General features: G+C 36.6%; 1 protein-coding gene, 1 long non-coding RNA gene, 1 other non-coding gene and 1 pseudogene across 5 annotated transcripts in view; 2 read left to right on the forward strand and 2 right to left on the reverse strand.

The window, feature by feature from the left end:
- Positions 1-3,780: 3,780 nt before the first annotated feature.
- TRNAR-CCU (transfer RNA arginine (anticodon CCU)) lies at positions 3,781-3,853 on the reverse strand. The gene has a single exon. It is a non-coding gene; the product is annotated as a tRNA-Arg (tRNA).
- Positions 3,854-4,326: 473 nt separating this feature from the next.
- LOC137708902 (uncharacterized) lies at positions 4,327-5,144 on the forward strand (annotated as a pseudogene).
- A 1,614-nt stretch (positions 5,145-6,758) lies between these two features.
- LOC137708593 (GTP-binding protein At2g22870) lies at positions 6,759-10,592 on the reverse strand. 3 transcript variants are annotated; one of them, XM_088689877.1, is made up of 7 exons: positions 10,409-10,548; positions 10,135-10,234; positions 9,538-9,713; positions 8,642-9,347; positions 8,483-8,552; positions 7,320-7,482; positions 6,759-7,236 (listed from the first exon to the last, which is right to left on the reverse strand). In XM_088689877.1, the coding sequence occupies exons 4-7, from the start codon at positions 9,111-9,113 to the stop codon at positions 7,027-7,029; spliced, it is 915 nt and encodes a 304-aa protein (XP_088546003.1). In that variant the 5' UTR covers positions 9,114-9,347; positions 9,538-9,713; positions 10,135-10,234; positions 10,409-10,548; the 3' UTR covers positions 6,759-7,026. The 3 variants fall into 3 exon arrangements, with proteins under 3 accessions (XP_088546003.1, XP_068303808.2, XP_068303809.2); XM_068447707.2 differs by lacking the exon at positions 10,135-10,234 and having other exon boundaries at positions 10,409-10,592; XM_068447708.2 differs by lacking the exon at positions 10,135-10,234 and having other exon boundaries at positions 9,538-9,727; positions 10,409-10,577.
- A 2,395-nt stretch (positions 10,593-12,987) lies between these two features.
- LOC137708901 (uncharacterized) overlaps positions 12,988-14,740 on the forward strand; it is a 2,079-nt gene continuing 326 nt past the window's right edge. The window contains exons 1-2 of the long non-coding RNA XR_015958288.1: positions 12,988-13,037; positions 13,954-14,611. This is a non-coding gene — a long non-coding RNA (uncharacterized LOC137708901). The remainder of the gene's footprint in view (positions 13,038-13,953; positions 14,612-14,740) is intronic.

A 14,740-nucleotide genomic window follows, 5' to 3' on the forward strand; every position in this document is an offset into this window, starting at 1 on the left:
TTGTCTCTTCAATGTTTTAGTAATCCCATACCGAACTAAAAATAAATTATATATATTATTATACATTTGAATTGTTGCTAACTACTAGTAGCAATATAGTTGGTGTGGTCTACAGGTAGTAACTATAGCCATTTGCTCCATTTGTTCAACGATGTCGTCCAACTCTGGGACTTCAATATTTTAACTCTGCCATTTGGTTTACAGAGAGTAACCATAGCCCTTTTATCGCCACATCTGCCAGTACGAACCTCCCACACACACTCACCTTGCACTACTGCTTCTTAACCAAATGTGTTTATTTCTTCAACACGAAATCAAAAAATTGTATTGTTAGTTTTCAAACATATTAGGTTTATAACTTATTTTTTTTGCTTTTGGGTTTGTTACTTATTTTATTTTGGTTGCATGTTAATTTGACTTTGTATGAATGATTGTTATTTCAATTTGTATGAAATTTGAGAATATTGAAAATATTTCGGGAATCCCGAAAATTAGGAATATCGAAATTTCGGTTTGGAATTGGTCTTCAAATTTCCATCCCGAAAACTTTCGGTTTAGGATTTGTGTCACGCCCTGACCCGCGAATAAAGACTATTCACGAGTTAGGGTGTGAGCCATATCTTAGCTATAGAAATAAATTCTACAAACAAGATATGGTGGAAAATAAAATTAATTTGACACGATTACACCATACATCATATAACAAATCTTACATAATAAAAGCTTGAGTTTACTACATATAATTTATTGAGTGCGCAGTGGAAATAAAATATTAGTATACAAAATTAATTCATAACAAAAGTACCAACTAAATTGAAATGAGTAGCTCTTGCAAATACATAAAATGTATGCAATGAGATGCATAAATGTACTCACTCCCTTCTAATCCCATCAACACAAACCTAAGGCACCCAAGCCTGCACATCCCATAACATGTTTATACCACTTAGCTCCGAATACCTTAGAATATGAGTTAACTCCCGTTCATCCCTTAACCCCAATTTTTGTAATTAAACTCTCAGTTTCCACTTTATTATACAAGCACTTCCCCCGACGCCCAATTTTATATTCAAGCCCTTCCCCCGACGCTTGACATAAACAAGATTTCATTATTTTTATAATCAACCAATTTATATACTCAAGCCCTGCACCCTACGCCTGACAAAGGTTCATTATTTTATATTCAAGGCAAACTTTAACCCTTGAATATCCTCACAGCTTAAACACTTTACACCAATGAGCACTTGACACAACACAACTCTTTTAATTGCTTTGCATGAATGTTTATGTATATGTCAAGTTCATATAGATATCGATACTCACATTTTATCTAACAACCTTGCAAGCTTCAATATAAATCAAATTGATTAGTAACAAAAGTAGTATAATCATAATATTAATAACAAAATAATAATCTTTAGTATAAATGATAAGCAATATGTTACCATTTCCTCATTTTTTTTATATACTGAAATTCTACATATGTAGTAGGAGTTGGATTGCTGAAAAACTTCCATGAAAATGAGCGAAAGAAACTCGAGATGTTGGCCATGCAAAGAGGTTGGCAGAGAAAGCTAGCTCAACCGAACATCAGCTGTTCGAACTACGGTACAAGTCAGCACATTGATTGGATTGTCGTTGTTTTTGGATATGTTATAGAGGAGATGATAAGGAACAACTTTTGTGAAGGAAGTGTTTCGATCGGAGCTTTGAAAAATGGGGTTTTGTTACTCATAACATGGCTGTCCAGTTTTTTGCGGGATTAGAGACTGAGTTGGTATTTCAATTATTGGACGGTCGCACCATTGAATTTTCCTGAAATTTGGCTATATCATGGTAGAGCGACAGACGAACAACTCTCATGAAGAAAGTACTATGATATAATCTATGAATGATGGTGTTTTGGTTTGTTAAATAGGCGGGACGAATTTCTAGTTTTTGGATATCTTTCTTTTGATAGATGAAAACGACGGTGAGTTTGGTGGAGAGATTTGTTGGGTAAGGTCTCATGTATTTTTCTGGGATTTGTTTCACACTTATTGTACATCATTCTCAAGTGAAATAAATGGATATTTTTGATGGTTTGGTGGGGGTGCTTCTTATGGCAATGATCTCAAAATGTAAATGCATAAACAATACAAGATTTAAGTGGTTCGCCAAATCAACTACATCCACTAGGGTTTGCTTTCATTGTATTTCACTATATATGAGAAACTTACAAATACAATGAAAGATGGCTTAAAGCCCTAAGAACATGTAAAAGAAAAATAGGAAGGTAATATGAATGGGAGGATAGCTTTTTGTTGGAGTTGTTCTTTTTCTTTTCTTCCCCTTCTTCTTCTCTCTTTTTTCCCTGTCCTCCGTTGGTTTTTGCTTCTTTCTTTATAAAGATTGCATGACATCGTCATTCCCATCTAGTTGAGGAGAAAGCTTCCAAGTGTGCCAATAGACAGAAACCAAGTATTGTGCTAATCATTACCATGAAATGTGTTCCAATAATAAGGCAACAAATGTTGTCCTAATCATTAAGAATGATATACGTTCCAATGGAAAAACAACTAGTGTTAGATTAATCATGAACTAATGAATATCATGCAAGATGTTCCTTGCATCAAAGACCATGTTCAAACTCTAAGGAATATGAATCCCACCCGTTCTCACCTCATTGGAAGATTTGGAACAAAATTGAATATAGAATATTGTAGGCAAATGATTAAGATTCCTCTTAGCCTTGTGAATCAACGCTCTAAAACCACAAAATATTGCCAACTCATGCACTTAGACACACGTATAAGCCAAAGGCTTCCCACCTCCACATTTAGAGTGGTGAATAATCACCAAATCATTAACTCCTAATGATTACAAACTTGCCAACTCACCCTTAAGTAGACTTCCACCTCTTCATCCTAATCATTAACTTCTATTAATTTCCAACTTCCACCTCATTCTTGGGAGAAAAATGAACCAAGCAAAAACTACTTAAATAATCCCACCTGAAACTCGGCTATAGCAATGATAATTGCCAATAGCAAGTAAAAACAGCTTTAAGGCCTACCAAAAACAATCTAATACATATATAAGTTATGTACAAAATTTCAAACTACAATGAGGATGGCAAACACTAGAAACCTCTCTAGTTGGAGAAATTTGAGTTTAAAAGTACTAGCTAGTCTTAGATATATTCTTGTAGTGAAAGAATTTCTACTAACTTACATGCTAAAAATACGAGTTTTTTTTTGTACTCATAGTGTATATAAGGAACCCAATAAAATTAAAACATAAAAATAACTTCGCACATACATACATACATACATATATATATATATATATATAACCATTTTTTAAATACGAAGTATTACAATTCGGGATCCCATACCAAACCACCCATACATATATGGTGGGCCATCCCACTAACTCAACGGGGATTTTGGTCTAAATTTGTCCAAAAAATGAGTTTCAGGTTAAAACTCATATTTGACTCAATGGTTTGAGCAAGTTGGGTAGGTTTAGAACCTAAAATTTGACTTTTTCTCCAACGTGTTGGAGTAGGTCTAAAGAGCAATGGAGAATAAGTAGCAATTTATGTGATTCGAAAAGGAGCATTGGAGATGTAAAATGAATAGATGGAATATGGAGATGCTAGGGAGTGGTTTAATTCTCAGATTAAAGTTCATGGAAGGGGTGCCAAAACTGAGTAATGCACTGGTTGACAAAATGACAACCTCCTCCTACTAGATAGGTGAGACTCCAATAGAGAAAATGACAAAAAATAGTCATAAACGCGCCAGATAGGGGTCGAACCTATGACCTTCTGCTTAGGAAACAGACGCTCTATCCACTGAGCTACAGGCGCTTGATGTCATTGGCTTGTATTTGAACATCGTATTTCAATTTTCAAATCTCTGTTAGCCGTTTTCGTTTCTCCTCGCAACTTTTGGTTTGACCACATTGCGAACTTGTACATTATGGAATTAGATCCTCTTAGGATCACCTCACTAGGAATTCGAGAAATCAATTAATACCAATCGTTCATCAAAAATCGTATGATCATAATTGAATGGTTTTTATATTTTCAAAAGTAAAACAATCTAATTTTGCTTGAAAAATATAAGATAAAAAAAATTATGACCGTACGATATTTGATGAACGGTTATTATTAATTGATCCAAGAATCCCACTTGAGGGGATATAAAGAGGATCTAATTCCGTACATAATACAGTCGTCACAGCTGACGGCTCAAGATGAAAAACGTGATTGAAATTCTATGCCTCTTCTTCTTCTCCATCTTCCCTTTCTCCAGCAGCTTCACTCGTTGCCCTTCTTTGCTCATTTCCAATCTATATATAGTGCTTCTAATATTTTCGTAACACAAAGAAAACCAAATCCCAGAAATAATCTCACACTTTTAAGTCCTCAAAAACCCTAGAAGTTTCAAACTTCCACTCCCAATGGAACCATTGGGATCTTGTTCCTCTTCCTCTTCAGCCTCCTCCACCACCAAGTACTTGTCCCAAACCATCCAACCAACAAAGGGTTCAACTTCAAACTCAAAGCAGCTTCCCCATCACCATTCATCAATCCATTCGGTTCAAAAATCTTCGTCGAAGCCATGGAAGAAGCCTGCGGTTGCACCACTCCCACCAACCCCACCAAGAATCTACAAAGTTGACCCCATTAACTTCAGGGAGCTTGTCCAGCGCCTCACCTGCGCGCCGGAGTTTATGGAGACTCGGTCTCTCCAGAGCGTAGCGTCTCCACCGATCGATATCCGTGTGTCTTCTGTACCAAATCATTTCCATTCTTCACCAGAAATTGGCTCTCCATTTTCTGTTATGTACAAGGACTTGTTGGATACTTTGGAGCTGAGTCCAATGCCTCGCCATCAGAAGGTGCATGATAGCACAGTGGACTCATCAGAGACTGAATTGGCAGTCCCCGTCTTCCCATCATTGGTTTTCCCTCCCTCTGCTCAGCCCAGGGACCCTGTCCCGTATCACCCTCGAAAAGTATTTTTGCGATGAGGCTTAATGTCAAGGTTTTAGGGACTGGGCGGCCTCTACTAAATGGGTCAATTGTATCATAATTCAACCACTTACAGACTTACTAAAGGTTTCGATGCAATTGAAAAGTGATTATATTTTTATTTTTGTAGGTTTTCGATGTGGGACATTTCACATTCTTTTACACTTAAAATTAGTAACACTTGAATTGGGATCACTAATGGAAAACCCCAAAGTGAAGTCCCGAGTTAGGGACACCCGCAACCCCGAAGTTTGAGGTCTCAAGTCAGGAAACCCGAATGAAATAATAATTAAAGATTCTTTATGTGGTGTTGTCTTCGGGTGTGGCCCACTAATAAGTGGTCTCAGGTAGGAGGGAATTTTTCATTCCTATCAATTCCCTTCGAATTCCCTCAAAATAAAAAATCATTCATATCTAATTTCATTATACCTTGCGTTTTATGAGTTACCGAACTCAATCCATTCCTAAATAAAACTAGACAAACTCTAAACAAAGGGCTTAAAAGAAGATAACAAGGTCTTTTGACTATAGCACAGTCCAAGTCGTGGCAAAAATATATCATACACGGTCTTTTAACTGTTTTTACCGCATATAATATAGTACTTTAACAATTTAACCCGCCCAGCTAACTACCATTAGCAAAATATCATAATTTACTAGTTCCAATTGCATTTTTAAAATATTACTTATATTTACTTTTTGGTAATAAAATATTAGCCCACCTCCTGTAAAATTTATAGCTCCGTCCTTGTTTATCGTGACTTCATTATTATAAAAGTCTAACTCCGTGACTGCTAATTCAAAAGCAGTATTAAGATCGCTAGTCACCCATTTGATAGTGGACCTGACTTCTCTACACTTCCAGTTCCCATACATTCACATTCTTTTCTATTTGTACGGTCACGGTTAAGTTACGTCTATATTTTATATCACTATTGATTTTTGTCTTATTATTTTTATAAAAAAAATTAATATAAAATACTAACGTGACTTAACTGTGATCGTAAAAAATAAGAAAATATGAGAATGTATTGGAACTGGGAGAACAAAGAAGCCGGATCCTTTGATAGTGGGGTACAGGCGTACAATTAGCAGTCTTGCGGATCGGTGGCCACAACTGCCACTAACGTAACAATGATTGAAATTTACCACCACGAAAGTTTTTCAAAGGCCTGGCGGCTGCGCAGGTGGAGGAGAGAACGTGGAGTGGTCCGTGGTACATGCTCGCAGAAAAGTAAATAATTAGGCAGGACATCAATGTTGGGACCTGATGTGTGGCTGCCTGCAGTCCCCAAAAAAGCCGTCAGAGTTGCATTTTTCACAGGTGGACTTCGCCAGTCAAAGAGAAAGATAAATAGGATTCCAAATATACTTTTCTCTTTTGGCGTATAACTAAAATATGCATTTTTCGGGAATGTAAAATGAGATGTAAATGTGATGGCGGTTTTTATTTTCAAATTTGCATTTCTATACTGTAGATGCTCTCAGGGTATTAGATGAATTTAAAAACACTTGAGAAGAAACTCGAACTTTCGGCAACTCAACCTACATGGGAAAGACAAAAGGGTCTGAAAATGAATAAGATAAATCCGAAAGTCGGAGTTGATTTTCACACCCATATTTTATTTCTAGTCCGGATTGAATAATTCAAATGAAAACAGCGAACAAAATATGTGTAGGATGAGAATAAGAGTGAGTGCTTATCAATCCCATTCCATAGATAAGGGCACACAGATGAAACTGAATATGTGTTTCTGCATAATCTGAGAAAATCATCCATCTATATATACGCAAAGAGCAATACATCTTCCAGTTTCCACAGCCAAAATTACATATCTGAATTACTTTTAGCCGGGGAATTCTTTCAAGCGTTTATGGTAACCAGTAACAAGACTCTTAGCACAAAAAGTAAAAAAACTATGAGCAGCCGAGCGGAAGTTTCTTGTTCTTCATGTCCCTTCTGAAGTTGAGGACGAATCGGCCAATATTATGGTCGTGCAAAGCTATTGGTCCCAGTAGTTTCTAAGTTGCGACATGTGGAGCAAAAGTTCATCCCTGCCCAAGCCAGTTACACTGCTAGTCATGATCCACGGAGGAGGTACGCGGTAGTTGTCTTTGATAAACTGTTGAAAATCCCTGAGGTTCTCATCTGCCCTTTTACCTTTGCCCGCCCTCATTTTGTCACACTTGGTGAAGACAAAAGTCATGGGTATCTAAAAGAAGAAAGAGCATACAAATTATGCGCAATTTATGAAGAGGTTAACATAAAGGTATTTCATATCGGAGAGCAGTGTACATTGTTACGTCCAAGCCAATTAGCGCAGTCTAGGTCGATTTTCTGAGGCGGAACACTAGCATCAACAAGGAGTAGGACGGTAACAAGAGTATCTCTGCTCAAAAAGAAACCTTTTGTGAATGCAGACCAATCCATTCGAGCAGCATCTGGAGCTTTCGCAAACCTACCAACAAAGAAATCACTAGACATAAGAAAATGAAAAAGAGGAGGCAAATGTATTTTATCAATTACTGTATATCGATACAGAAACTATAAAGAATACTGAAATAACAGGATTAATTCCTTATTGTTCTGCATTAAATGTTTTACTTACGTATGAATTCAACAAACATTAGAAAAAAGCAATTAAAGGAATTTAGCAATCTCGTAAGCAAACAGCTGGTACCAGAACAGCATCCCACGTTAAAATTGAAAGTTTTAAACTTCAAAAGAACGACAACCAGAAAATGGAAAGGGCCACCTAACTATGCTCTTGACTGATCGTTCTGTGATAATCTCTACGTCACAAAATAAGGTCTCTTAGTCAATGTTAGCATGAATTATGTCTAAATTTGTTAAATGAGGATAAAGAAGAGTACATGCTCAACTATGTCCATGGTGTTCAGCTTATATAAAATTCAGCTTAAACTACAGGTTCATAAAAGTAACCATTTTCCAGTGTCATTGAGTGACATGATGGAAATTTAGTCGCTTAGATTAAAAACTATTGGGCCCATTAAGAATAATGTCATAGGACATAGATATTCAGCATTTGTAATAACCTCAAGTCACCAACGCCCTGACCCCGACAACCTGGGACTTGGGATACTACAGAGAGTTGGTTGGCAAGTGTGCTGTATTCATTATGATGCCGCAGGCAGTGGAATACATGTCATACATTATGCAGGATAACAGTTTGTAAGTGAAAACTTAGTTTCATGTGTGTAGAGCGTCTTCCTATACTAATTTGTATTCTTCATTAGTTCACTGATACATATACTGACTTGCATTGTACGAAGAAACCCAAACCCAACTGATCCAGCGCTAATTCCCATAAAGTTTGAAATTTTCTTGAGCGATGCACAAATAGGTCCAAACAGTCGCAAAAGGAGATAACATAACCTAGGACATAAAAGGTCAAAAGCTGAAACTCTCTTTGCATACAAAAGAAGGAAGGGCCTTACCCATAACCAGGCAAATCCACAAAGTACCAACTTTTGTTGACCAAGAAATGATTGATGAGCTTAGTCTTCCCTGCACAAATTTCACAAAAATAAGCAAAACCCAGATACCAAATCACATTCAAACTTTAAAAAATTCAAGCCTTTAAGAAAATCAGAAACCTGGTTTCTTAGATGTAAGAGCAACATCCTTCTTGCGAACCAAGGAATTAATGAGTGAGGACTTGCCCACATTGGACCGACCCAGAATAGCGAATTCGGGTCGATCATGTTTTGGGCAATCCTTAGCTCTGGCACTGCTTTTCACGAACTCCACCTCCTTAATCTTGGCGTCACCAGCGTACGGTCCAAGCACGATGTTCGAACCAGGTAGGACCATATTTTCGGTCACATCCTCGGCCGGGTCGACCCCGGGCGACATGAACAGGACGTTCTTGTCCAGGATTGTTGAGTTAGCCTTGGCCTTTGGAGCAAGGACATGGCGTTTTGGGTTTGGGTTTTGGCTCGGATGGGTTGGGTTTGAGAGGAGGGTTCGGAAGGAGAGGGTGGAAGGTCGGGTTTTGATAGGTGGGGAAAGAGGCAGTGATAAGAAGGAAGTGATTTGCAGGGTTAGGAGGCGGTTTCTGAGTAACATTGTACGGGTTCAAGAGAGGTTTTATTTTGTGAGGGTTATAGAAAAGGCTATTTTTGTGACAATGGAGGCTTGGATTTTTGCTATTACTGTTCAGTTCGGTTCTGTTTATCTTTCAGTCCTTTTTTATTTGGTTTTGTTGGTTTGGTTTTTTTTACCTTAAAATTTTTTAAACATGGAAATCTGCAAATTGGTACTCCAAGTCTTCAACCAATTGAAACTCCATCATTAATTGACCTGTAACAAATAAAATTAATGGGGTAGATGTCATATGATGCATCAAGGTTTATGAGGATTTGAGGAGAACGAGAATGATAGCCACTAAGAAATTACCCCAGCCATTAAGGCTCCAACCAATATGCTAATCATATCTTAATTCAAGTCTTTGGCCTTAGAGAAAACACATTAATCATAAAGAAAAACTTACTTGGGAAACTAGAAGCGGAAACACCGACCCTAATGATTGTTCAGCTTTTCTATCAGCAGTCATCAAGGTAATGACAAAGTGAGGATGGTTTGCTAGGAGCCAAACAATCTTCAAGAACATTTAACAAACACCTTCCCTGCATCCCGTGTATCAGCCTTCAAATTGTTCACCACGTCCTGCAATTTCGAAACTTTAACAATAAACATCAACTTATATGATGAACAACACTCAAGTCAACAAATCAAGGTTTCCAATTCACTGAAATTTTACAAAGCAGGGTTTAACTGGGTTTTTTTATCCGCATTTTCTATAGAGATAAAACACAGCATGACAGTGTTTACAAAAAATCAAAAGCAAACTCGATAAATCTTCAAACCTTTCTTTGACTAACTTTTTTCATTAATGAAGCATATAACGTTGAATTAGATGCCATTTCCTTCGACTAACTCTTTTCAATTCAATTGAATCAGTTCAATTCAACAATTATATAATCATTATTATTACATTGGAACAAAAGTCATTGAATGCACACTTGTAATATCATAATCCATACAAAAAAAATTAACTGCTGAAACAGAAGTGTAAATTCGATCAAACCGGAGAGTGCTAACTGCAACAGCCCATCATTCAACTATCATATTTCAGCATCAACAATAGTTACAATACTAGCTAAAGCCAAAACATGAACCTCCAGAAACTGAAAACAAAAATAAAAAGACATTCTTCATTATATTTCAGTTTTACATTAAATTTGGGTAAAAAGTAGAGATTAATGCGTTGCCAAATGCATCCCTATTGAAACTTTACAGGCAGAAAGGATGAAAGGGAAAATATTGAGCTAAAGGGGAGACAGAGAAGGGTAAGAGCTGACCTTGATGGTGGTGAGTGCAGATATCAGAGAGGCGCACTGCAGTACCTGCTGCAAGTGAAGTGGATGAGGTCGACAGAAATGGATGGTTTTCAAGTTAAAACCCTCTTCTTCTGGTTTCTGCTTCTGGATATGAAGAGAGAGACCGCAAATTGAATAAACAGACGGGGATGCAACTCTTTCGGGTTCTTTATTTTTAACTTTATTTTGTATTTATTATTTTTTTTTAAGGAAAATACTTGATCCCATCCACATATTTCATTATTTGCAAATAACTTATTTTTATTGTAAATATTTTATAACAAAAATCGTTCTTTTTTATTAATTTTTCATTAAAAATCATCAATGTATTGAATCATCTAAATTTATAAAGCAAATTAACTATGAGTGTTAAGTAATATATTCATGATGGACCGTTCATTTATTTGATACATTTTGATGACTAAAATTCTTCGATTTGATTGTAGCAATGAACAAGGACTAAAATGGAACAGCACATTAAGACTAAATAAACTAACATAGAAGTCTTTCAAACAAATTATTTTTGGAGAAAGAAACAAAGTTTTATTGCTTCTGAGCACAAATAAAAACACAAGTCAAAATCGAGAAAACAAATAAAGTCCCCCAGAAATTGAGACAGACAGAAAAACTTTTATTGCTGACTGTTGCAGCTTTCCAATCAAGCCAAAAACTTGTTGCCGGAAAATCCTCATAGACTATCCCATTTCTTTCCATCCGCATTACCTAGAACATAACCAAAACCGTGCAGCCCCATAAAGTCTTAGTTTTCTTCCCCAGGTAAGAACAACCTATGGATACAACCCAACTAATCCGAAATTCCCTAAACAAATGCAGCCATATATTCAAGGTCACTGGACAACGTAAAAATATGCCATCAGCAGACACCATTGAGGGCATAGGTTAGAATTGGGTCTCCTTTTCGAAGCATGTTGCTAGTGTTAACCTTCCCATGAGCCACTAACCAAGTAAAGACTTTGACTTAATGGGGCGCTTTAAATTTCCAAATCAAACCATAAGGCTGAAACCCATAGATTCATGCCTTTTTTTTAAAAACGCAGCAATAAAATTTCATGGATAAGCTACCTGATGCAGAATACACTTATACCAAATATGTCAAAAGATATGACAAAGCTACTTATCCATGAGTTCTAAAGAGACCGAGGCCCAAAATGATGCCCAGAAGTCTACCTGATGCAGAATGGACCAGGAGTATCGTAATATAGGGTTTTCTGGTTCTCAAGTATTTTTACTTATGCGTTAACTTTGCTTCTGCTCCGGGTATTATTATCTCAGGGTTTTCAAAGCAAGGATTGTTTTAGTAATTTAGTTACATGGCTTGTTATTCAGTTTTTGTTCTATAAATCAAGGCTTTGTATTCATCAGACAGACTTGGTGCATGTCATAATCTATAGTTATGGTGCAATTGTATCAGTAATTATTGCTTTCTTTTACTGTTTCTTCTCCGCCCAAAAAAACAAAGGAAAATAAAATTTCTTCAAGTGCAGAGCACACTTAGTTATACCATGCATTTAAATTCTTTTAAATCTTATTCTTGCATTAAATTTTTAAGGGCATGTAGTAGCAGTTGCACTCCGTTGCAAGACCTAAGAAAGATAAAAAACTGATGCAGTTAAGAAATAAGGGAGATCTTTTATCATCTTCGTTTGAGATCTGAGCACCGTGCCCCGGCTTTTGTTGTCTACATCCATTCATAGAAAACTTTCTAGTTTTTTAGCTAGTTCCAGTCAGGGTCATATGATTTCTCAATATGAAATATTGTTCTTAGAATTCTGAATACTTTCTTAACTCAAATTTTGTTTAGTATTATTTTCTTTTCCAATCTCAGTAATCTCAGTTATTTTTCTATTTTAAGTATTGCCTTTTTTTTTTTTTTTTTTTTTTTAATAATGTCAAATTCATCTATCCACTCGTCTAACTTTCATGGTCTATCTTTGTGGACAGATTATATTCTTTTTCCTGAAGTTCCAAGTGCTCTCAGGTTGTCCAGCCATCTTCTACTTGGTGTGGTGAGGATATATTCCAGAAAGGTGAATTACCTGTTTGATGATTGCAGTGAGGCTTTGCTTAAGATAAACCAAGCTTTTCGCTCCACTGCAGTTGATTTACCTCCAGAAGAATCTACTGCTCCGTATCATTCCATCACTTTGCCTGAGACTTTTGATCTTGATGATTTTGAGCTACCAGATAATGAAATTTTTCAGGGGTTAGTATGTTCCAATATGTTTAGGGCTAAAGCTTTAGCTGTTGAGATGCTGGATATGAAAATTTGTATTTGTGTGAATTTTAACATTCAGTTGTTTTGCAGTAACTATGTTGATCATCATGTCAGTACAAGGGAGCAAATAACTCTCCAAGATACAATGGAGGGTGTGGTTTACTCGACATCTAAATTTGGATTGGATGGTTAGTGCTCATAAGTTCACTGTCATGACTCGTCATGATTGATATCATTATACATTGAGTTAAATTTGATAGATAAGTCTTAATGTTGTTTATGTATGAGTTAACTTAAATGTCCAATATTTCGTTGTTTATTTTCAAGCGCTTTGGTGATGGCGATACTTCTCAAATTGGTCTGGAATTTGATGAGGTAATTTTTTGTACCTGCTTTCTAGTATTAACTTTTAAATGGAATAATTTGGTTATGGACTGGGCAATAGAATATTGCATGTAATCCAGTATCCTAGTGGATAGAGTGTTGGGTTTCTACCATGCGTCCCGGGTTTGAAACTCCTCCCTCCCCTTAATTAATGTGATAGATTCAAACCCTCCCCCCTCCCCTTAGTAATTGAATACTATGGAATTACAAGTTACTTCCTTTCCTATGAAGACGGGGTAATCTTTGTGCATGGTTTCCTTGAATTTGTGTTGGTGCAGTGAAATTATGGCACGCCGCTGCTTTTACTAATTTGTTACTAGGGTTTGGCTGATTGGTTGTTATAGGGTTTGGCATTACAGAATTAAGGATTCAGGGCTTGCAGATATATTCAGCTCCTAAACGATCCTATGAGAAATGTAGTTGATGAAGATTAAAGAATGACTATATGTTTCTACCTAGCATTTGTTTTTTGTGTGCTCGTGTTATGCATTGCTTATGCAAGAATCTAGTGGCCTTACCGTTGTCTTATTTGTCATTTATCTTGTTTATGGCGGTTTGTTTTCCGTAGGCTGTGGGTTGTTTGTAAACTTTTACTAATAGCACAAAGAGGATCCTATAAGTTAGAATTAGAGCATCTCAACTTCTTTGATTGTTTGGCCCTATGCTTCTACCTCTTTGATTTGATTTGTTGGGTGTTTCTGTCCTCAATGATTTGATTTGTTGGGTGTTTCTGTCCTCAATGATTTGATTTGTTTATTTGGATTTTTTTTTCTTCATGTTGAAGAGGTTGGTCCCTGTTGTGCAGTTATGTGGATGGTTGTGTGGTTTCTTTATTTCTTTGATCCATGGAATGACTTGGGACACTACGAATTTTTTGATGTACCGTATTCATTCTCTACTATTTCAGTGGTGATCCTCAAACATTGGGCCAATCAGTAACACCTCTGGAAGAGCATGATATGTATGAGGGGATACCTGGAACTTCAGAAACCATACAACTCCTCGTCTTTCTTTTTAAAGTCTTGTCCTAATTATTCTTCATTTACCATGTATAAGCAAGGAGGTTCTATTCTGTTTTTTTTTTTTTTTCTTTTTCGTTGTTGTTGAGGGGTGGAGGGAAGTGCGATTCATGTACAATTCTGTATAATACAATTCTTGCCTCCATGATGAATTTTTTTTTATATCCCTTTTGAACAGAATGATGTCCTAGCTGCAAATACTGATTTTGTCATGTATGCTCAAGCTCCATCAACTCCTGGACTATTTGAAGAGCCAAACCTGTTTGCGGTTCAGGAGCCTATGGCCTGCAGTGATCACTTGGATTTTGAAGACCATAATTTATCAAATTTAGCATCCATGGGCGGCTCAGAAAATGCTGGTCGTATGTCAGGTCCGCGTTGTGGGGATGATAGTACAATGGTTTCTCCCAACGAGAATGGCTACCATTTGGGCGATATGGAGATCAAACAAACAAAGCCACATGAGCATGAGCTGATTGAATCCATTTCTCCAGTATTAGAATGTTTAAATGGGACAGTTGGTGCATTGGATAGCCATAATTACTGGTACGGTAATTATACTTAGACGTATGTGTATTCAATTACTGCAAGTCATTTATTGGTTTATTTTGGAAGACCAGTAGAAATGTGAATGATTGATTTACTTCACAAAATCTGTACAAGCCAAGCCACCTG

The sequence above is a fragment of the Pyrus communis genome, chromosome 17 (assembly GCF_041283825.1).
Source record: "Pyrus communis isolate YQ-2024b chromosome 17, ASM4128382v1, whole genome shotgun sequence".
Lineage (NCBI taxonomy): Eukaryota > Viridiplantae > Streptophyta > Magnoliopsida > Rosales > Rosaceae > Pyrus > Pyrus communis.

Coding starts and splice junctions, on each gene's coding strand:
- LOC137708593 (XM_068447707.2), bottom strand. CDS start 9,113: ATGTTACTCAGAAACCGCCTCCTAACCCTGCAAATCACTTCCTTCTTA. Junction 8,553..8,641: donor TCTTACATCTAAGAAACCAG/GTTTCTGATTTT, acceptor AAATTTGTGCAG/GGAAGACTAAGCTCATCAAT. Junction 7,483..8,482: donor GTGGATTTGCCTGGTTATGG/GTAAGGCCCTTC, acceptor CTTTGTTGGTAG/GTTTGCGAAAGCTCCAGATG.